This window comes from Homalodisca vitripennis, chromosome 4, assembly GCF_021130785.1.
Source record: "Homalodisca vitripennis isolate AUS2020 chromosome 4, UT_GWSS_2.1, whole genome shotgun sequence".
Classification (NCBI taxonomy): Eukaryota; Metazoa; Arthropoda; class Insecta; order Hemiptera; family Cicadellidae; genus Homalodisca; species Homalodisca vitripennis.
In genome coordinates, this window is record NC_060210.1 from 169,265,107 (window position 1) to 169,289,054 (window position 23,948).

Sequence of the window (23,948 nt, forward strand, 5' to 3'; positions counted from 1 at the left end):
AAGGGCAGAAAATTATGAGCTGGCAGTTTCTATAGCTCCCCTTCCACCCCCTTCTGATGGACATCCGCGGCATTCTCTCATTGGCCCAGCCGTATCCAAGTTGAGAAACAATAGCCCTCTCAGATCGTAACTGCACTACACAAGACAAGTTCTCATCAATTCAAGGCAGTGAACCGCCTTCCTAATAATTTAAAGTTACCAGCACTAACTTGCCAAAGGATTACATATTCGTATTTATCCTAACTTTTCACAATCTAATTAAAATTAAATCCCAATATTTCTTTCCCAAAAATTTAATTTAATTTAAGTTTTAATAAAAAAAATCAACCAATGTAGCTTTAAAAACGCTACACCCGACCAAGAAAATATATAGATATGTAAGTCTCAGAAACCAATGGACTGTAGTCTGGGAAATAATGGCTTGCTGAGGCATGTTTGTGTTCATCCCTGTTTTTCATTAATGGCACTAAAAATGTGTAAATATTCACAGCTTTGTTAATTTAAGTGGGTTTATAACAGAGTTGAAATAGTATTTCTAATGTGTTCGAAGGTTTAAATTCATCACATGTGCAATCAGTAGTAAAACTTGAACAGTAATTTTGTCTTTGCAATCTGCATTACACAATTGATCAAGGACTGTTTATTTAATATTTTCTAAAATTTAATTGTAAACAAATGTTTCTGCCTCTTTGGCGAACTTCAGCTGAAAGTGCCAAGAGCTATTTACTGTCAGTTACATTTGGATTATATTTCATAAATATCATTATTTTCCCAAATTCTGAAATATTCTGGAAACCTTTTCTGATTTTTCTCTCCATAAACATCTTCCTCAGACTTCAACGGATGTATAAAAAAAATTTAGCGGGATTGGTCCAGCCATTCAGCTATTAGATTAACAGCACATTTAATGTTTCATTTTTATTTATAAGATTATAATAACAATATTTGTTTTGACAGTCCTATATTTATTTTCTGCTTTGTATTTTTGATGGAAGTTACCAGGTTTTTATATAAAAAATGTCTTTTATATTAAAACCTGGTTAAGGATGATGCCTTAATCGGAAAAAGCGCTTTTGAAATAAATTAATATTGTGGAAGAATAAAAAATGTCCTTTATATTAAAGTCCTATCCTGCTGAATTTAACATCAAAACAAATTATAAAATAATGTAATGTTTCCTTATGGAAGAATAATTACTAGATTATGAAATGTTACATATAATCTTTTAAAAGATTTTGTACGCTTTTTTGCATTGTGATGAAAAGTACCGTTCAATACTCATCTCGAAAGTTTTATTGTGGGGCTTTATACGAGGGCAAATCAAATATAAACGGTAATTTTACTGTTGACTGTACCAAACACGTTCGGACGTGATGCGGCTGTGGGCGATTGTCGTTTTGCTTAATAGGAGTGGGGGGAACTGCTTGCTTCAAACTAGCGTTGTGTTCTGCCTTCAGTACAGCCATGACCGAGCAAGAGGTACATCCATCTGTTGCGCAACGCATCGTCATAAAATTTTTAACAAATGAAGGTGTTAAGCCTTCGGAAATTTTTACTCGTTTGCAGGCACAGTTTGGGGACACTACTCTGTCTCAAAATCGAGTGTATACGTGGGCCAGAGAATTTAGGGATGGCCGAGAACGTGTTGAAAACGAAAGTCATGGTCGACGCCCAAGGTCAAGTCTTACAGATGACAACATTAGTGCGATTCGACAGCTTATTGAAGGTGATCGCCGGTTAACTGTTCAAGAAATCTCGTCGGAAATTGGTATCAGCTACGGGAGTGTTCAGTCTGCAATCACAGACCACCTTGGCTTCAGAAAAATTAGTGCTCACTGGGTTCCGAGGTTGTTGACCGGAAATCAAAAACAGGTCAGGTCGGAGATTGCTGGGAGACTTCTGCAACGATTTCAAGAAGAAGGTGAAGATTTTTTTGAGGCGCATCGTCACATGTGATGAGACGTGGGTCCACCATTACACTCCCGAATCGAAAATGGCAAGTAAGGAGTGGCGAAGGAAGGATGAAGGCTGCCCAGTGAAAGCCAAAACTCGTCTCTCAGCCGGAAAAGTTCTTGCAACAATTTTTGTTGATTCAAGGGGAGTTCTACTCATTGATTTTCTTCACGATCAACGAACAGTGAATGCGGCTTACTACTGCCAGGTGCTACAGTCAGCAAAAACCAGTTACCGGAACAAAAGACGAGGTGTGCCCATTAGAGATGTCATCCTTCTCCATGACAACGCAAGGCCTCACACCGCATTGTTGACAAGGGATAAATTGGAAGAAATGGGCTGGGAAACTCTCGAACACCCTCCTTACAGTCCAGACCTGTCCCCTTGTGACTATTTTTTGTTTGCGCCCCTGAAAGAATCACTTGGAGGAAAACGATTTGAAAACAATGAAGACGTCGAAAAGCACGTGCGCGATTGGTTAACAACTCGCCCTCAATCTTTTTATGAACAGGGAATATTCAAGCTTCCAAATCGGTGGCAGAAGTGCGTAGATAATGCAGGAGACTACATTGAAAAAATGTTGAAAGTATAGTTTCTGTATAGTATTATTCAATAAATATAATTTTGAAAATTACCGTTTATATTTGATTTGCCCTCGTACCATTCTCCAAGCTCGGCAACATATTATTTGTAAATGTAGCAGAGGTAGAGTTTCACATAACATTTCAATCCTCTAAGCATACTAATTTGACAGTGATTTTATATACAGATGCGAAACTTATGAAGATAGAAATCTGGTTTTGCCATCAGCTGGTGGAAGAAACTCCTTAACGCTCAGCCAATTAAACTTCGTAATGTCAGATTAAAAATATACGAATATGTTTTAAGAGTACAAAGCAATTTTTTACAATCAAATATAGTGCAACATTTCCTTCTTCATTTTTTGTACACAAGTAGACAAACTGAATTCACTTGCATCTGAAAAACCAAACAATTTCACAAAAAATGCCCTACCAGTGGCAAATATCTATTGCTTTTCAAGTGGCAGAAGATATTGTCTGTTTCAAGAGTACTGGCCTAGGTATATACTAAATTGCATATTTTGCACTTGTTGTGTTTTGTTCTGAGCTATGTTTAAAATTTCAAGACCTAGATCTTTGTGAAATTAGTCTAAAATTGATATTGTACCTAACAGACAGACAAGAAAGTGAGTTAATATAAACTTTTTGTTTGCGTTTAAATAATACTAAATGGGTATGAACATGTTATAGATGTTGTGCCCATCCCATTTCTCATCAGTAATCTCAGTTAACAAAACTGATAAAAAAAACCCTTCCAGTTCAGCTTGCTATGAAGATGACATTGCAGGTTAAGCTAAAATGTCCAAGTTTTATGAAATCGACTAAAATTCAACTTTGTAACATCATCACATATATTGATAAGTTGCTGTAATATTCCATGATTAACCTTCACAATATACTCTACTAATTTGATTGTTATGTATTTTTCTCATTCCCAACATGGTTGCTCATAAGTCCAATATAACGAGAGTAATTTTTTCATGACACCAACTGCAAAATGATTCGTATTGGAATGAAAAATATTTCCTATAAATATAAACCTATAGTAGACAATGTGACACTTAGAAGTCAAAGTATTGAACTATACAATTATCTGCTGACTGTTTAGCCTTCGTTTTGAGATGAAAAATATTGTTACCAGTTTGCATATAACACAAAAAAGAAAAATAATTAAAGGAAACAGATTTTCAACTTCTGACTAGAGTGTATATATTTTATCATTAAACGCTTCTTTTCAACATAATTGATATATTTAGCAACACTTGTTAAATGATATAACAAATGTCAGTATACTGGTTCACGCAAGTTAAAGCAACTATAGAAGGCTTATAATACCCATTTATGCATTAAATTAATGAAATCCTTTTCTTATTTCTCTTGACATGATTTTTTTCCAATGAAATTAAATGGACTCATTCTATTTTTCTCACCTTAAATGGATGAAAACATTAGGATTAAGGATGAAATGAAATATTCATGTAGCACAATATATTTATTTTCACATGGAATGTAACTAGTTCACTTTCATTTCACACTTCCAGATAAAAGTAAAATTAATTAAACATGGTTATTCTTTTGTTTAAGATTTCACAATTTTGTCTTGTTTAGAAGTAGAATTAAGCACCAATTATGTAATATTTCTAAACATTAAAACATAAAATAACTTTTTAAAATGAATATATATTTTTGTACATTATTTGAATGTTATTACTTTGTTTCAGTTATATGGATTCACTAATGACAAATTGTATAGTATGTATAATATTCTTAATATCAATCAAACTCTGTCTGGATATGCTATTATGTTTAAATTTTATATAAAATTATTATATTAACCAATAACAAAACCGCTGCATTATTTCCTTTGTTTATTATAAATTTGCAATTTTTCTAAAAATGCACTACAAAATAGCAATAACAATTAAAAGCATCCTATAACTATGATTTACAATACATTAACTAAAAAAATTAAAAAAATGTTATAAACAGGAACTCATCTCAAAGTACACGTATTTTATAAAATACGAAATTTATATAAATATTTACAAATTTAATGACTACAATAAAAACAAAAAATGCTTGGTGAAAACTTTGGTTATAGTCATTATAAAAAGTAAAACACTATAAACCTAAAATATATATATAAATATAATTAGTTAACATCCAATTGAAGAAATGCCAATTGTGTCAACATTCAGATATCTTATAAAGAACTTAATCAGATATCTTAATTTACTTATAAAGAACTGTTTACTGTTTACATGTGGTGTCATTTTTATGCAATCAATGATCACCACTGTGTCAATTTCAAGTCCAAACTATTTTAATGCTCATAATAAATTGGTATAAAAAATAAACTTTTGAACCATTAATGTACTTGGATACTGGATAGTAGAATGTCATTAATACTTATGTTTTTTTTTGAAAATTCAACTGAAATATACACTTTTTGTAGAAAAAGCTAAAAATTAATTTTGTTGCAGTGTTTTATTTAATTGAAAACTAATTTGACCCCTCCAACATCTCTTATAAAACTAAAGTAAGTAAACTGGGTCTATCACAGAGGTATTGATTATGAAGGGTAACTGACTGCATAAAACATAAATTTTTATCCTATGTTAGTATGGAGAGTTTTATGTTTATATGTTAATTTTATGTTGAACAATTTAAACATTACTATTTCATATTTATTCTTTCGATATACTAAATATAAAGATATAGTTTCAAGACAAATGTTTTGAATCAGTTTTCACATAATTCACAACTCAAGATGTTAATAATGTCTTTTAAAATGCACAACAGTTTTAAAGTGATAAAACTGTCTGGTGATATGATCTGATGTGACTTAAAATTAAAGAAAGACAGAAGACTAGATGTTGTAATGTACAGAGGTCGACAGCACCTGATGAAAAAGGTTTCCTGTTAACAAATAGATTAAATTACTTTTAAGTTATCAAGTTAATTATATATTCTTGTTTGATTTGAGTGACATTTTAACCCTAGAACTAACCATCTCCTTTTCCTATGTTTTCAGGCCTATTTTGGCTGATTTGCAAAGGTTTTATAAATCTGCTTTGCAGCGGTTTTTTTTATAAGGATTTTTATACTATTAATATAATTTCTTGCTTTTTTTTGTAGAGAGATTATATGTATTTAAAACTGTTACTTTAGATACTACATAAATGGTATCATTCAAAAGCTCTTACACTCTAGTTGTGCCTTTTGTATTGCTGAAATACATTTGAATGTAAGGCTCTTCATGGGGTTAAAACCTTCCAATGTTAATCTTATGAGTTTTCTTGTTTAGTTTCAAAAAGCTGAATACTAAACCAACATGCATATGTGCTCAGGCTGTTATTCTCTATCGATATATAAACACTGGATAAGGTGTTGAGTTGTGTAGAAAGCAGTCCGGCCAGCTGTGGCTTTCCCCCCTCCACTTGTGGACTACGGTTACAACTCTTAGCACTCTTATTGCGTTACTGACACCAGTAACTTTTATTGCATTTACGGCTACTTCATTAGTATGGCTAAACAAAACAATAATATTAAACCTTGACATTTGAAAACCTTACCACATTATTTTATGCGTGTGATATGAAAATATTTGAGGTATAATAATTAATTAATTCCTCCAATAACGTTAAACTGTTGTAACAATAATCTTAGAGAGGTGGGAGGAGAAAGAAGTTTAAGAAAAATACTTTAATAACAATATTTGATTACATACAAAAATAATAAATAAACTGAAAATCTCAAATCAAACATGAATAAGTAAAACAATTTTATTTTGTTTCTGGTGGACTCCAGGCTTTGGCAGAATAGAGTTTGATGTTTATTCTTTTAAATTTTGTAGCGCATGAATTTGCAAAATAATATTCCTCTTAATGTTATTAATTTAATTCAATAGTTATCCAAACTCAATGTTGGTTTTATGGTTTCTAAAAACATTTCTAGAAAACATCCTAGACATCAATTTTATAATTTTCGAAGTGTTCCAAATATCCCAATGTTCTATACTTACAACATGATAGTAAATAAATGTATTTATTATTATTATTAATATTAGTTGGCTGCTGACCTTGGTGCAGTTCAGACGTCTATTAGTGGTCCTACCTCAATTATGAGTGAAAATTGTTCAGTTTGTAATGACATTTTGCCGGATGAGGAAGGTGAATATGTATTGTGTTCCGTTAATAACTGTGGATTACATTTTGAGTGTGCCAGAATTGCAGAACAAACTTGGACCAGGATGGGACAGAAAAGAAAATGTGAATGGAAATGCAGAAGTTGTAGTAAGTCTTTGTCAGGTAATATTCCGGATTTAATACAAAAAGTGCATGAAGAATGTTTATTGAACATTGAAAGCACAATAAAAGAACAGTTAATTACTCACACAAAATTGGTTAAAGATGAAATTGTGGAACAAAGCTTCACTTCAATTTTTTTCTGGCAAAGTAGATGAATAGGATTCAAAAGTTGTAGGGTATCTTTCTAAATTAAATGAGATGGAAAAAGCAAACAGTAGTCTAGTTGGGGAAAATACCTCACTAAAAAACGAGCTAAGTAACCTTAAAGAGCAATTTGAGGAATTTGATCAATATAATCGCAACTATAACATCCAGATTGATGGTATTCCTGAAATTGAGGATGAGAAGATACCTGAAATTGTAACCAAACTTACAGAGATCATTCAGGTGCAATTGGATTATTCTAATTGGATATACAGGCCGGGCACAGAGTACCTACAAAGAGTAAAACAGGTGTCAAACCTGTTATCTTGCAATTTTCAAACAGGCAAAAGAGAAATGAGGTACTGCTTAAAAGTAAGGATAAAAAGAATAATTTATCAACTAGATTTGTTTCTAATCTGCCAGAAACGAAAGTGTACATTATTGAGCATCTAACTGCGTTTAACAAGAATCTGTTGTTTAATGCCAAAAAGCTAAGAGACATTGGTTATCAATATGTATGGGTAAAGGAGGGAAAAGTATTAGAAGAGGATACAAGGAGAAAGTTATACAAATCCATTCTGACAAAGATATTGAAAAAAATCATGAAAAGTGGTAGCTGTGTAGACAGTCTGATTATTATTGGTAAACACACACAAAGCTATTTGGTATAAGTTTTATTTTGCTTGTGTGTGTTGAAAATGATCTAAACAAAATTAAAATATTTCACATTAATATTGGAAGTATTCGAAAACACTTTAATGAATTATTGATTTAACCAGAAGCGAATAACAAGAAATATGATTTGATTATTTTAAGTGAGATATGGATAGAGTCAGATGAGAAGCAGTCCTACGAGATCCCAGGTTACAACATGATCATGCAGTCAAGGGAGAGTAATCAAGCTGGATTTGCGCTTATCTATTTGGATAGTCATCTGGGCTTTGAGAATTGATTGTTATCTATGGCCAAGCCAAAATGATTCATGTGGAACTGTCTGTTGTAACACAAAATAATAAGTACAACTTATCTATTGTAGCTATCTATAGATCATGTAAATTCAGTTTTTCTCAGTTCAGAGGAGAGTTTGAAAATATTTCAAAATTAAATAATGACCCTATGATTATTATAGGAAATATAAATATTTGTACATTAAAAGATAATGGCTCTGGTCCAAATTATATAAATTTATACACATCATATGACTTTGAAAATTATATTAAAGAACCAACTCGATTATTTGGAATAGGTAAATCATGCATTGATCATATTTTGATTAGAAATACTAGTGCATTAGAATTCAAAAGTTATGTTTTGAAACATACATAACTGATCTCTTTGCTTTGGAATTAAATGTTTTTAACTTGAATTTAGAATTAAGGAATAAAGTTAAGTTCTCTAAAGTTGTAGATTATGATATGCTTATTAGGAAGTTATTGTCTGCTAATTGGTTACCCGTTTTTCAGGCATTTGATATAAATAGCTGTGTTAAAATATTATACAATACATATAGTAATTGTTATAATGACTCTTGTAAACTAATAAAAATTAATAGTAGAAATAGAAGACGCAATCCTTGGAAAAATGATCACTTAGTGAATCTAATAAATATGAAAAACCGTTTTTATAAATTGTACATTAGGGATATAAAAATTATTTATTTAAAATCTAGGTACAGAGAAATTTTTCATATTGTGCACAGACAAATTAAAAAAGCCAAATTTGATTATTACTCTACTCTTTTTGTTATAATAGCAGTAACACAAAACATTACTGGAAAATAACTAAGAGCATTACAAAAAAGAAAAAAAAAGGTATAAGTAGAATTAATTGTAATGGTACTCTGATGTTAGTAGGAATGAGCTGGAGGTAGCGGATGTGTTTAATGATTATTTTGTAAATGTTACCTCTCAGCTGAGACAGGAGAATTTTGGTAGTGATATGTTTCTTATTGACAGTTCTGATAACTGTGTTGTGTTTGAGCATTTCTCAATTAGTCATGAAAATGTTGCAGGAGCTATAAATAGAATGACAAATAAAAAAGCTGTGGGCTGGATGGAATAAACATTATTACTATTAAGCTTACCATTAATGTGTTTTTACCGCTTCTTCTGAATATTTTTGAAAAATCTCTAAGACAGAGTAAATGTCCTGATAAATTTAAGATTGCTTGTGTAGTGCCAATATATAAAGCAGGTAGCCATACAGAAGTTTCATCATATAGACCTGTACCATTAATTAATACTATAGCTAAAATTTTTGAGGTAATTATTAACGAACAGCTGCTGGATTACTTTTTTCAAGGTCTTTGTTTCCAAAAATCAGTTTGGGTTTTTGCCAGATAGAGGTACAAATCTTGCCATTGAGAGGCATGTTAAATGTATTGCAGATTCAATTAACCAGAATAAGTATGTGTTGGCTGTGTACTCAAACTTTAAAAAAGCCTTTGATTTAATTGATATAAATATTTTATTAAATAAATTAAGAATTTATGGTATTGGAGGCAATGCATTGAAGTGGCTTAGGTCTTTTTGTAATGGCAGAAAGCAGGTTGTAAAGATGAATGGTGTCTTGAGCAAAGAGTTGCAGTTAAATTATGGTGTTGCACAAGGGGGTGTTTTGGGACATTACAAATTCCATTGTACTCAACAATATTTGCATATATGCTGATGACACAACAATATTATTTGTTCTGCAAATAATAAAAATACATTAAGACAAATGGTTAACCAAGACCTAAAATATATTTCAATTTGACTAATTCAAAATAAAATAATAATAAAAAGTAGTAAGTCAAAATGTATATTATTTTTGGACCGAAATAAAGAATGTAGAGAGCTACAAAATGAAAATAACTTTTTCTGTCATCAACATTTATGCCTTTATAAATGTTTATGTGAGGGTATTAAGATAGTTGATAATGTCAAGTACTTAGGGCTTATAATAGATAGAAATTTAAAATGGGACTTCTACACAAATATCTAGTAGAAAAGCTTAGAAACATAAATGATGCTTTGTACCATATGAGAGAATGCCTAAAGTCTGACCATTTAAAGAAACTATATTTGTCTTGGTTTGAGGGAACCATAAGGTACGGTATTATACACTATGGTGGGATTTATGACTCAGTTTTGAGGCAGGTGATAATGTTACAGCAATTTGCAGTGAGGAATGAGTACTATATAAGAAAATTTGTTTGTGTGTCACACTTTTTTCAGCAGGAAAACATTTTGACTTTCTCTCAGCTATATATATTGAGTGCAATAATGTATATGAAAACACATTTAACCCTTTCCGTCCCAGCGTCCGGTTTTCCGGACGTTCAAAAAACATCGCAAAAATCCCGGCGTCCGGTTTTTCGGACGTTAAGAAAAAATTTTTTTTAATGTTTATTAACTCGTAATATTTATATAAATTATATATAAATGTTCGGAATAACATATACCGTTATAAAAACATCGATTTATTACGCTATAATGTTTTATTACTGCACAACAACTTATTTATTTCTTTCTCTTTGTGTTGCGTCATCAACTGTGTTGAATTTTATCAGCAGTATTTGTTGGGTTTCATTCCAGCTTGTTGTTGAGAGGGGTAATAACATAAGTATTACAAGTAAACCAAAAATGATAAGGGAGTACAATGACTTTATGGGAGGGATTGATAGAAATGATCAGATGCTATATCATTATTTCAATGAAAGGAAAACCATCAAATTTTGGAAGAAACTTACATTTAATATAATTTCTAGAATGGTCTTAAATTTATATACATTGTACAAAAACAACACAGATAATCCTGTAAGTAGGCTTCAATACATATCAAACTTGGTTGATGAATGGGCACATGTGAGAGGAGTAGGCCTAGGTACTCATCAAAATGAAGCCAGTAATGCAAACAACGGTGGTACAAAATCATTTTTTGAAAAAATACCAGAAAATAAAGACAAAAACTGCTGTGTGTGCAGTGCAGAAATCACAAGAAGTGGAGGGAAAAGAAAAAAGTCTACTTTTATGTGTGTTAACTGCAAAAAGGGCCTGCACACTAAATGTTATCCTTTCCATAGATGTTTGTAAACAAAAACAAAATTTTATAGACGGATGGTAATTTTTAGTTTTTATTTTGTTAGGATTAGGAGTTTTTTTTTAGTTAAAAATATGAAATAGTTCATTGTTTGCCTATTGACATTCAATATATTTGGTTAGAACTATATGTTATGTAGAAGTGGAACATGATATGCCATATTGTTGTTATAACTGGGGAAAACTCTAAACTACAGTGATTTAAAAAAAATCCAGAACTTTTTTATTTCTCAACATATCAGTGTGAAGTATGGATTTTTTTGAAGACTGTTAAATATGGTTTTGTCAAGTGTTATCAATCTTGGTTAAATAATTTTTTGATGCCCATCCACAACGCAACAAAGTAAAAAAATCCTCAAAATATTTTTTGGTAAGTACATATTATTAAAAAAAAGTAATTGTAAATATTTGCATGTTCTTTTATATTTTATTTTATAGTATATATATAACATTTTTAGGAAGCTAATAACACTTAAACTAATAAATTTGCTTCATAAATAAATTTTTTATGGGTTTTCTAGTAAAACACGACAAAATTAACTAAAAGAGCCTGGGATTTTTGGGTATGTCATTAGTAAAAATACTTAGGATTTTTGGAACAAATTTTAAAAAAGTGTCTGGGATGGAAAGGGTTAAATTATGAATTACAAAAATTTAATCGTAACACTAGATTATCTGCTAGAATGGTCATAGAGACTCCGAATTATCTTAAAGAAATTGGACGTAGACAGTTTTGCTACTCAGGGATAAGATGGTTTAACCGTTACGTACTGGAGTGTGGCGATAACATATTATATGAGAGGAAACCTAAATTTAAAATGAAGGTCTTGGAATATATAGTTAGCTTGGGTTTGATGTGATGACACCAACAGAGAGAGATATATTTATTGCTTGAATTGCTGTTGATACATTGATAGTTGATAGTGGATACGATGCATATTTGTCAATACTTATTTATTAGATTTTTGGGGTTTGTTGGCATGTATTGTTGTTGGATATGTATTGGTCATTGGATATTTATTTAATTATTTATTTTATTGACTATTACAAAATTGTTTCATAAATGTATATAATTATTGTTAGGTTAATGTCTATATAGTTACTTATTGTCATGTTGGATATTATACATCACGTAGTTATTTATTTATTGTTAGTAATTTATTTATATGTTATTCTGTTTGTTACTATACTTTATAGAGTTATGGATATATTACAGTCCTGTAATTAATATGAATGTATAGGTAAAAGTGTATGTTTGTCTTGTACAGAAGTCATATATTAAAGACTGAAAGTAAAACCACAGCCAGCTGAAGGACTCTGATATAAATATAAGTATATAAAATTGTTTCTGTTTTATTTCATTTCACACGTGCCATGTTGGCATATGAAATGTAGTAATACATGTAAATTCTTAAATAAATAAAGGTTTTTGAACTTGAACTTAATTTTAAAAACATCAAGTGAAGCCCTTACTAGTTTCCCTTAGGACACAAAGTCAGTAACCTGAGTTTAAGGCATGAGATTTGAATCTTCTGCTAATAATGCACCACTACATTGCTCGAAATTTACTTTTACATCTATTTTTCAAACTAAAAACCTACTAATTTAGAGCAATACATTTCTTTTATAATAAGAGTTTTTTACAGCCTTATCTATCAAAATATATTTTTTTTATGTGTTCAAATTCATCAATGCCATACCAGCTTCAACCAACTGCAACGCGTTTTTTGAAGCTTATTAGAAAATTCCTATGGTTTAAATTGAAGCCTAAACAATTGCCTTTATCAGACGGTTAAACACTGTTGTAATATATCAGTTTTTCTAAGTCCACAGAAATTTTTTGACATTTGGGTTATTGTTATTTTCTCCCTGGGATATACAAGAGAACAACAAATCCAGGTGGTTTTGAAAAACTTATATATTAGAATATACTTAATATCAAGTTCTAATAATTGTTCAATCAGAATATTTAAGGTGTAGATGTTAGTGATGAAATCGAGGGAAAATGTCTTTCTAGAGTGTTTTAAAATAGGGCAGTTTTCTATTTTTAAACTATCAAAGTAATTTAAACATTTTCTCCACACTATCATTTATGTCTTTTAAGTTTTCGTTCTTTATTGGACTTTTGAAATGATTGCCAAAAGGGTCTCTACTATTGAAACACTCAAGCAGTGTATCAATAACTCTTATAAATTCAATAGTTGGTTTGCACTCTACAAAACCGGGATATTGTTTCATTAGCAAAAAATATAGTGAGTCTGCAACGCTGAGCTTAGGAGTTGGTTCTGCTCATTATATATTCATCTTTCTATTTTTACAAAATATATGTTTATCTGACAATATGTTCGCAAAGCTAATACCCTTTTCCTTTTGCAATGATCACTTTTTGAACGTGCTTAAAATTTATAGTTCCATTTTTAGTTCTACGGTACACTAAATGGATTTCTATAGTATCTGCTAATATATTTCTAGTAAGTTTAAGCGTATGATATGCATCCAACATTACGCTAACATTATGATTTACTTCCTTAAATTTTACATTGAAAAAAGGTTTCCAAAATACAACCACCAAATTTAGAAATCAAAGATGTACGAACATTGCACTTAAAGTAATTGACATTGATATTGTTTGCTTACTCATAAACAAGAACACAGTCCCTTTTTTAGCGTTTGTTGCAGTTGTTTGTAACACATTTCTGCACCATGATAGAAAATACTCTATTTGTATTAATATATACATATTAATAATAACATGAAAAGAGAAAAACTGGGAACAGCTACACACAAAATGACTGCCACCAGGGTCTGTCAACAATAGTGACCAGCTGAACAGCCCACATGTGGAGGAGGGAGCTTAGACGTGCTGGACACAAAAAAGTGGTTAAAATAAAAATAAAAAAATTGCACACCATTGTTGGTCCAAAAACCATAACATGAATTGGAATGGAGCCAACATAATACATCAGGAACCTAATTTCTTTAAGAGGTAGTTAATCAAGGCTTCATACAAACAGCAGACCAACCCGTCACAGTATGGATTTGAGAAGTTCATCTAGAATAAACCAATTAGAAAACAGGTTCACTCCCGTTTCCTCCTTTTAGTCGACATCTTGTTTGTGCCGTGACAATTCCCATTACTATTGCAGACCTATTGTGATCTGTGTTCTTTAGTTCATTTTAATAATTAGGGTTTTGTTATTTTTAAGTGCAAGTTTTAGTTTTTTTCTCTTATGACAAGAAGCTGAGATGTTGCACTTGGTCCTAAAAGAATCTTTGCGCTACTTCTGGAATGACAGATATTCTGGATGGGTAAGGTTAGGGGTAGGGACTGCCTCCTGTCGAGATCAATAAGGAGGGGTTTTGGGCATTAATCTCAGTCATGTCTCCTGGGAAGGGGGGCAAGCCAGCTCTGTACGAGTCTCTCCAGTAAAAAAAGACAGGAGGTGGCACACCTTTATGTCTAAGCTAACAACAGCCCTTAACACCGACTCCAACAGTCATCTCTCGCAGTAGACTAGACCTATTGATCTACTGATGGATTATTTAGACTTGAAATGGGCCTACGTTGCACAGAAGACAAATGTTGCCACTCATCTGACAGCTCAAATAGTCAGTTCGATCTGCTCCATGAGGGTACTGCATATTAGCGTGACTAAAACCATCAATGTCAGTGCTTACTATGGACACCGCAAGTGCTTCGGTTTCAAAAACGGGTAAGAAACCAGTTATTCATAGCCAAGCACGTGAAATAATATACAATGTCTATAATTATATGGAGAAACAGTATTCCAGGAATGTTAGGAAAGCAGCTGAGATGTAAAGTGGCAGATGCTTGTGGGGAATCATCAAGCACAGTGTATAGAGTTTCAAAAGAAAGTAAAAATTCTCCAGGAGAAACAAAGAAATTCATTAATCCTCATAAAAAAAGACCAAGGACAAAGGCAAAGAGTGAGTTCGATGATTTTATTAAATGTTTACTGAGAAAAATAATAAACGACTTTCACGCAACAGAAGCAAAAGGCCAACATTAAAGGGAACTTTAAGGGTAATGAAAGAAAGAATACTATATGAAGGGTATATATCTAGTTTACAAAAAATTGTTTTGCAATTCAGTTTCAAATGGAAGAGGGCAGAAATTAATAGGAAACTTCTAATAGAAAAATCAGATATTCGGAATATGAGATTGAATTATTAAAGGAAAATTCAAGACTTTCGTGAAAGCAGGTCATAATATTGTATATATGGATGAAACATACTTTCACAGCTCTTCTACGGACCCTAAAACTTGGATAGAAAGTGAAACAAGGGTTTAATAGACCCAGTAAGTAAAGGGAAACGAGTGATTGTTCTCAACACTGGTGGTGAAGATGGGTTCGTCCCTAATGCCTTGGTCATGTTTGAATCTGAAAAGAAAACAGACGATTATCCCCAAGATACGAACTTTAAAAACTATAAGAAATGGGTTGAAGAAAAGCTCGCCCCAAATCTGAAGAAGAATAGTGTGTTAATTATTGACAACGCACCCTACCATAAAGTACAGTTAAATCTGGCACCAACATTTTCAAGTTTAAAAAAATGATATGATCAAATGGTTAGCTGAGAAAAATATTGGTCACAATTCAGTCATGTTAAAACTAAACTCTCTAACCTAATAAAAATTAAAAAGCCATCATTTAAAAGTTATAAAATGGATCATATATTACAAGAAGCAGGCCACCATGTTGTAAGGTTACCCCTATACCATCCCGACCTCAACCCAATAGAAATGATATGGGCCACAGTAAAAGAGTACATGAAAAAGAAAAATATTAAATTTTCAACAAAAAGTGTTACGGCAATAGCCAAGGAAAAGTTTATTCCATTACTCAAGATGATTGGAAGACCCGCTGTGAACACGTGAAAAAAGTGGAGGAAGAATATTTACGGTGTGAAAGGCTCATCGATGATGTCACAGAGAGATTTATTATTAGCTTGGGGGAAGACAATAACAGTGAGCTCAATGTCAGTGACAGCGAAGGAAATGATGCAGATTGCCCAGGCAGTTTCGAACAACGAATCATCGATGATGACGACTGGATATCTGGGATGATTAAGGTAGGTTTGGAATATACAACAACGGAAATAATTTATTCTTAGTAATATTTAATTACGGGCAATGTCTTGGAGTACTGTAATGTTAACGGAGTACAATGAAAGTCTAGGCAGGCATCAGCCCAATGTCTGTAATAGTGCTAGTAGCCTACCAGCTGCACCTGCCGTCCTGCTCCTCTTACCCACCCAACCCACACTTCCCCTCAACTCCCTCACACTTACATGCACGATCCATTTCATGTTGAAATAATCCGTCTGTACCCTTGCACCCTTATATCTTGACATTTGCGGTTAGTGATGTGTTCCTTGAGATCGATAAGGTTGCTCAGACTTGTGTGACACATTGGTTTTAGTTGTACCCAGTGTAGGTTCAACTGGAAGGTATAAACTAGCCAGAAGTGAACCCTCCTGGGATAATGTTTTACAGTTAATGTGCATGGAGTTGACAAACAAAATCGTTGTTGTGATTCTTGACTGATGGGTATAGCAATGCCCTGGTATGATTTATTTATTTTAACATTGATTATAGTTATGTGGTAGGTTAGCTAATGGAGATGTTACCTGGCGCTGTCTGGGCCGCTCATGTACTGCGTGAATTAGAACTGACGCTGGCAAAACAAAAATTATTACGGTTCCAAATGAGAAACATACCGGAGATCACCCAGTCACAATGCATGTTCTGAATAAAGCGGCAAGTTTGCAGTACACTATTACCTCTAGAAACGCCTGAAACATTCCTTTGCCATGAGAATTCTAGAAGTTTTATACTAGCAGTTACCCGCGACTTTGCACGCAATTTCCTGTTGAAGTCAGAGTGGAGGGTTAAATTTAAAATAACTAGCCGCAGCGTGCGCTAGAGTTGCAGTGATGGAATTCCAGCTTGCCGCAGCAAAAGTTGTTAGTCCGTATTTTTAAGATATGTACAGTACTGATTACACAGTCAATATTTATGTTGGTTATATTATTCACTGACAGTCCACTCTTGTAGAAATGCACTGACCTACTGATTAATTTAATGTAAATAATAATGATAAGCATTTTGTATTTTTTTTTACTTTCAAAATAAAGGTGTGATGATCACGAGAATATCTCTAAATAAAAGTAACTTATTACCTCAGAAAAGTTTGGGATGTTGTTTTAAAGAGATTGCCTGTGGAATCCCTTTTTACAGTTAAGACAGGTAAAATAAGTCATAGGTAACAGCTAAGCATACATTGTCTACTCGTATACTAAAGGAATGTATACTAACTCAGTTAGGTAATGAAATTGTGAGAGTATCATGAGAATCTTGGAGACCGGCGCAGCAGTGCAGCATGAGCACTGTCAGAGCATGCAGCTTCTCCTCACTCTTGCCCAGCAGGAATGCTGCTCGGGCCCTGGCCTCGGAGCTGGTGCTAGCTTGCTCCTCTCTTGACAACCTCATGTGGGTCTCACTCTCCTCATCCATAGCAGATTTCAGCTTGGCCATCTGTACAAAATCTGCAGCATTATTATCATCATGAGATATCAATGATTAAATCATAACTAACTCCTATGCATCTTACAAGTAATTCTACAGCTTTATTTCATTGGTTTCACATAGAAAAATTGTATGTAATATCAACACACCATAAGAAATTCTAATTGAGCAATATAAGCAAAAATAGTGTAAGTACAAAAATACTAATGGAGTATGGGTTCAACTTTAAGGTTGATCTAATATTTACAGAACTTGATTGATCATGGTCACAACTACATATTAACTTTACATACAAATTTTCTATACCAATATTTCCTCTGATCCAGATCAAGAAACCAAAATTTTCCTGTATATTTATAATTCCATTTTTCTCCCAAGAAGTGAGGAACAACTGTAAGAACCTTCAAATCACTAACTCTAAGTAGTAAACTATTATAGAACAAATCTAGTTTCATCAAGCAAAAGTATACTACAATAAAATTTACAACACTGAGCAATGGTCCCAATCTTTTTTTATCCCCCTCCCCACACCCTGAATAGGCCTTTTCTTAAGTACCCCTTCTTGGCAACTCCCCTCACAAACAATTTAGATACATTCATTTTTTTAACCTTAGTATTAATTTGGTGTTAGACAGTACACAAGACCTCAGCCTATTAGGCAAAATATGTGATTATTATTTTACGACATAAAACACAATTTCGATTGCTATATAAAATAACATACAAACATGATGAAAATCTTTTCTCTATTATCTTAAAAATAGTACTATTTGGAAAATTTCCTTAAAAGTTTACTCAATGGGTTCCATGAGCTAGTTTGCCAAAATTCAGCTTTAAACAATTTTTTCAAAGAAGTACAACCTCAAACCTGCGGGTGCTCCTAGCTTGTTCCAACGTTAATTTTTTATGAATGCATACAAAGAAAATATTCTACCAAGTACTGTGCTTGTAAAGAGCAACAGATATTTTAGTGATTTATCACTGATACTTTCATATTCTGTTTCACCTCCAGATCAGAATTCAGTGAGATTTGTAATTTTGAATTTGGACTACAGTGAAGAATATATTGAGGTTTCAATCAGTGCTTCTTTATCTCATATTGACAAGTTCACAGCTTGTTCAAAGTATCACTAATCAAAGAGATTAGAAATCCAATTTCATTCTGGAAAGTAATTTGTGAATGACACCCAAGGGCCTTTTAATTGGGATACAGTACCAGACTTTACTTCTTTAGACAATTTGAGATTGTTCCCTGCCACAAAAGTCTGAAGTGTACTGAAAATTTAACATTAGTTGTCAATGAGACTGGATTTCCTGAAATATAATTCCTTAATCATTAGTACTTTTCTTTACATACTCCCAAAAAGCCCTCTTACATATCCCAAGGGGATACACGTACCACAGGTACTGAGTAAGTAAACAACAATACATTAGAACAGCTAATAGAAAATAAAATAAAATTTGCACTAGGCAGTGTACATGCTAACATTAATACTGAAATGCGTAATTTGTATTGACATTACCACAGCATCTATGCGTTGTTTCCTCGCTTCTGGAGCAAGATCAGCAAATAATTGACGACCCGTCGCCTTAGCTTGATCCATGAGTTCTTCATCTTGAGGGCGTGACAGCAGCTGTTTGAGTGCCACAGACACTTCGTCACCCTCCTCACTATCGAGTGAAAACAGCATTCCACCCTCACCAAGTGATGTCTGTATCATACTATCAAGAATTAAGACCAGCAAAATACAAGGAATGGAAATGCATACTAAACAATGCTTTATACAGTTGTTTTTTTTTTTTACCACAGATACACACACCTTTACTTGGCTGATCAAATCAATATGCCCAGTGGATAGTACGCCAGATAGACACAATCGCATTTATCTACAATGTAGTATAGTTACAACCATGATATCTGGCTGAAATCACAGTAGTTACAATAATCAACAATTTAAATCCACCCTACAGTTAAAATGAATAGTATTATATAATATGATACTATATAAATAGAATATTGTATTATAATAGCCATTGTAATAAACTGAGAAAAATAAGGCTCTGTAAATTAGTTTATTGAGCATTCTCAAGAAATTAGATAATTTGATTTTCTCTTGGCATTAATGTTTCTTCATAGATTATTAAACGTTATATATAATTTAGAGATCTTTTAATTTATTTATAGGTGGTGGTCCTTTGATTCAGGTAGTCTTGGTTCTGTTAGTATTTTCAACAGTTTTAGCAAAAAAAATGCTTCATGCTGCATTTTTTAACACAGTTCCGGTAAATTTATAAAATAATTCTTGTTTTTAAGCAGGATTAAGGATAAGGGAGGAAATAAAAACTTTCCTTCATTAATATCCTACAGACTGAGAACACAGCATACAATGCATGAAAATGCTGCCATGTTTCTTTATTTATTAGCTATAAGAGCCCTAGTTAAAACAGAATTTCCGAGTCCAGTATTTAAAGAACAAATTGTTGTTTTTGTGACATACTTACTTCAGACCCATGCAATGCTATACAATAAATCAATTGAGAATACTTGGAGAAATATATACATTTAATTTAATATTTATATTTTATTACATTACAAACAACACAAAAGTATAACTGTAATAAAGAGATAGAAGAGAATGCAAAAAGTTGAAGAAAGATAAATAGAAAGATTACCGGTACCAACATTTAGTTCTCTTTCAATTCACTCACACCCACACTTGAGTTAGGTTAATATGTAACTGATCCCTCTTAACACCTATAGTTTTGTAGATCATCTTATACAACTCACAGATAAAAAGGCTGATTCAGTGAATTCTAGTTGTGATTCTTTTACCAATCTTGATGTTCGATTCAAATTCTACTTTCCGAGACAACCAGACTTAATACTGAGAATATCCAGATCCTAAGATTGGTTATCTCAAATTCATTATTCCTTTTCATGTTCATTATGAACATGTATGTGAAATACATTCTTCGAAGGTCAAAATGTTCAGATGATCTGGACATTAACATTATAAATTTTAATAACATTATTTATGACAAATTCCTATTTCTCGGAACGTTCTTTGGCACATCTACAGAAAACTCTGACCTACTCATACAACTATTTGTCTTGCATTGGACTGGTATACCCCAGACTTGGAGGAATACTAGTCTTAGTATACCCAAGTGACTTGCACACCCGGGCAAGGGATGTTGAGAGATAGAGAATGAACTCTCAGACCAACATAACGTATTATAAAATCATAGCAATTAATAAATGAAGTGATGTACATCTATGCAGCATAACTTTTCCAAGTGAAACTTAATATAAAAAAAAGAAAATATAATCAATCACTGCTAGATTATTAAATATTTTGATGTAGAACATTTTCATCACATGAACAGTAACGTCCTGTTTATGTTGTATGAATCTATTTTGGTTTTGAAATACACACCAGCCACACCATTCCCCAGTAGCATTACATTCCTCTTTATTTTCCGAGAGGACAAAAATCTGTGGCAAATCTCTTTGAGGGTCCGCACTCTGAAGAGTATGTGGGTTTGTTGTGGTCTTAAGTGTTTCGTGTGGTTCTCATTCATCCTTTCAGCACCCCGCCAAAACCACGTCTATATACTCCATCCGTTTTTGGCAGGGAGTGGGGAAAAAAAACTCAGTCTGGTGCTTTAAGTCTCAGAATTAGAATACACAGAATCAAAACCTATGACCGATCCTTTACTGTTACCGCCTGCAGATTATGGAACTCCTTACCAGATCCTGTCAAACAAATTGAGAGACGGGAACGGTTTGTGGTGGAGCTGAAACGAAGATACCTGGACCAGATCGTGGCGGGTGGCGGGGCTACTCTTTGAATCATGACTGTGTGAATGGAAGAGTGAGTGGAATACTGTAAGTGTAAGTTTTAGTTAATAAGCCTTAATTTGCACTATTAAGATTAATTTTGTTTAAGAGGTGAAATGTAAGAAAGGACCATAATATAGTCCTAATTTTGCCTCAATAAAGAAGTGTTTCTTTCTTTCTTTCTCTCTTCTTATTGGAAAACAAATTATTTTCTTTAAAAGAAACACACAATTCTCCAATAACTTTTAATTTCTATGTGAGAGATTTTTATGGACAGAGGGACTTTTTTTAACCTCTCAGTTCATCTTATTTGGTTTATACATGAGACTTTAGTTCTGGTTCCTTTCACTCTCCACCATAACCAGATTCTCAGTGCTGAAGCTCTGGCCTTGCTCTGCTTCAATGTTGCATTGCTTGATGGCATACCTGATGTACCCAAACATTCATGCCTCACATCACATATCTGGTTCCTGCAGATGAAGTAATTTTGTTAATCTGACTTGAAGACCTTGTACATAAGTTTCCTAAATGTACCATGAACTGATAGACCTGGGGGAAAAAATTGTTAGTAATGGCCTCATCCAAAAAAAAGCTGTTTAGTATACAGAAGTAAGCTCCTATTCATGTCTTATCACCATGCTATCTCTAGATGAACTTTATTCATACTTCTTTCTTAGCCCTGAAAGCCTTACTTTCTCTTTCTTTCACATTGATGTATTTTAACTTTTCTAAAAATTAGTGGCCTCAATTATCAGCAAATTGATTGACCAAGTTCCGGTCTATATCAAGGCTGAGCAGTTAGAAACTGTCCTGTCGGATGATCCTCAAAGTCGGATCTGATACTAGCATATTAAGATTACATAGATTTTTCATTCCTTCCTCCAAGCTAGTGCTGTGTACATAATCTGTGACGTGGATACACTTGTCAATAGCTTCTCTTTTTTTGACTTCCTCCCCCAATGTTTCGTGTAAGGCTTGCTAAATTACCAATGGTTTTGGAAACCTTAAACAAGACAGAACCTAAGCTTAGCTTAGAAGCTTTCCAACAGCACAATTTAGTTGATAGGTCCATATATGATTTAGGAAATCTCGACTCCCAGGTGCGTGAATTGCTTTTTCAACTCTATGATCACTTCAAAAAGTATCATCTTAGGTGTTATCAAACTTCACTTTTTGTGACTAGCACTTCTCAGTTTTGTGAAATGACATTATTTTATTTTCATTGTATTATCTTCCATCCTCAGTTCTAGCTTCATCTCAAACAAAACTTCTTCTATTAGAATGGAATCATCAGTACAACCAGTGGAATTGATTCTGGTACCATCTGTGAGCTAGTCATACAACAGATTCCAAAAGAAAGTACCCAGCACACTGTGGACACTTCTTCGTGAAGTACCCATTATTGGCACTCTGACTTGATGTCTCTCTAATTCAAATAGCTTCCAACAATCATTTTGATGTAGACTGGGAACCATTTCAATCATTTTGATGTTATTCCCCCTTAAAATTGTACATTTACTTCATGCTTCAGCATTTTTCTTATTTCACCAATACATTGGTTTTCTTTGGTCAACTTTTAAAATTTTTCCATTACCATAGTTGCATCTCACATCATCCTCAGGTCATATTTAATTTTCTTGCCTTTTGAGTCATGTTTTGATTTGGTATTTGCAATCTTATTCTATGTGATAAAAAAGCTTTATGCTCTTCAGTTTGGATTTTCAGCTTATCTATATTTATTTTTTACATTCTAGCCTTTGGGTACGTCCAAGATGCACGCTGATAAAAGCAGGTAGACAGAGTCAGAATTCTCAGCGCCGACTGTCTGACTCTGAGCGGTAGGCTGATGTGGCCATTATGTAAGCAGGTTGTCAGCGCAGAAAGAGCTGCCACCAAAAAGATATCAGTGTACAATGGAGCTTACAGGCTGCAGCTTTATTGCAGCTTAGTGACAATGTTGCAACCAAGTTAAAATCTATGAGAAGTGAAATACATCCAATTAATAAATTAAGATCTGTTTACGGGGAGTACAAACACCTATTTCCGCAATTACTTGCCGACGAAAACCGATTTTTTAAATATTTCAGAATGATCCCGGATACCTTTTATTTTATTTTGTCAAAAATTGAACACAGGCTGACTAAGAACTGGGCGAATTACCACACAAGCCCTATTCAAGCGGAAGAGAGACTGGTTGTCACATTAAGGTACGTTAACACAATTTTTATAATTGTATAGAGAAAGTATAGTGATCGCACAAATTCGATGTTGGTTTTTTGACGGACCTTAACGCTTTGGGGTCCTCTGAACCCAAAAAAGTGGTTTTACAGAATGTCTTTTACAACATACGATGTTTACTAAACATTGAAACTGACTTGAAAAGATCAGCTGATTTACTAACAAACTTCTAATAATTCTAGTAATTGAAGCAACCCTTATGTGGGCACCAGAAAATGAAACTACCTATATCGGCCATGGCCTATAAAACAC

The 23,948-nt window shown here is 33.0% G+C and overlaps 1 protein-coding gene across 3 annotated transcripts in view; it reads right to left on the reverse strand.

The window, feature by feature from the left end:
* Nucleotides 1-4,007: 4,007 nt before the first annotated feature.
* LOC124360588 (PDZ domain-containing protein 8-like) overlaps nt 4,008-23,948 on the reverse strand; it is a 69,411-nt gene continuing 49,470 nt past the window's right edge. For 2 of the 3 annotated variants that reach the window (XM_046814321.1, XM_046814322.1), the window contains 3 exons: nt 19,141-19,329; nt 17,408-17,626; nt 4,008-5,453 (listed from right to left, as the gene is read on the reverse strand). In XM_046814321.1, coding sequence (XP_046670277.1) covers nt 17,408-17,626; nt 19,141-19,329 — 408 coding nt within the window. In that variant the 3' untranslated portion in view covers nt 4,008-5,453. Of the gene's footprint in view, nt 5,454-17,407; nt 17,627-19,140; nt 19,330-23,948 lie in introns of those variants that run through there. The other variant, XM_046814323.1, reaches the window with a different exon arrangement.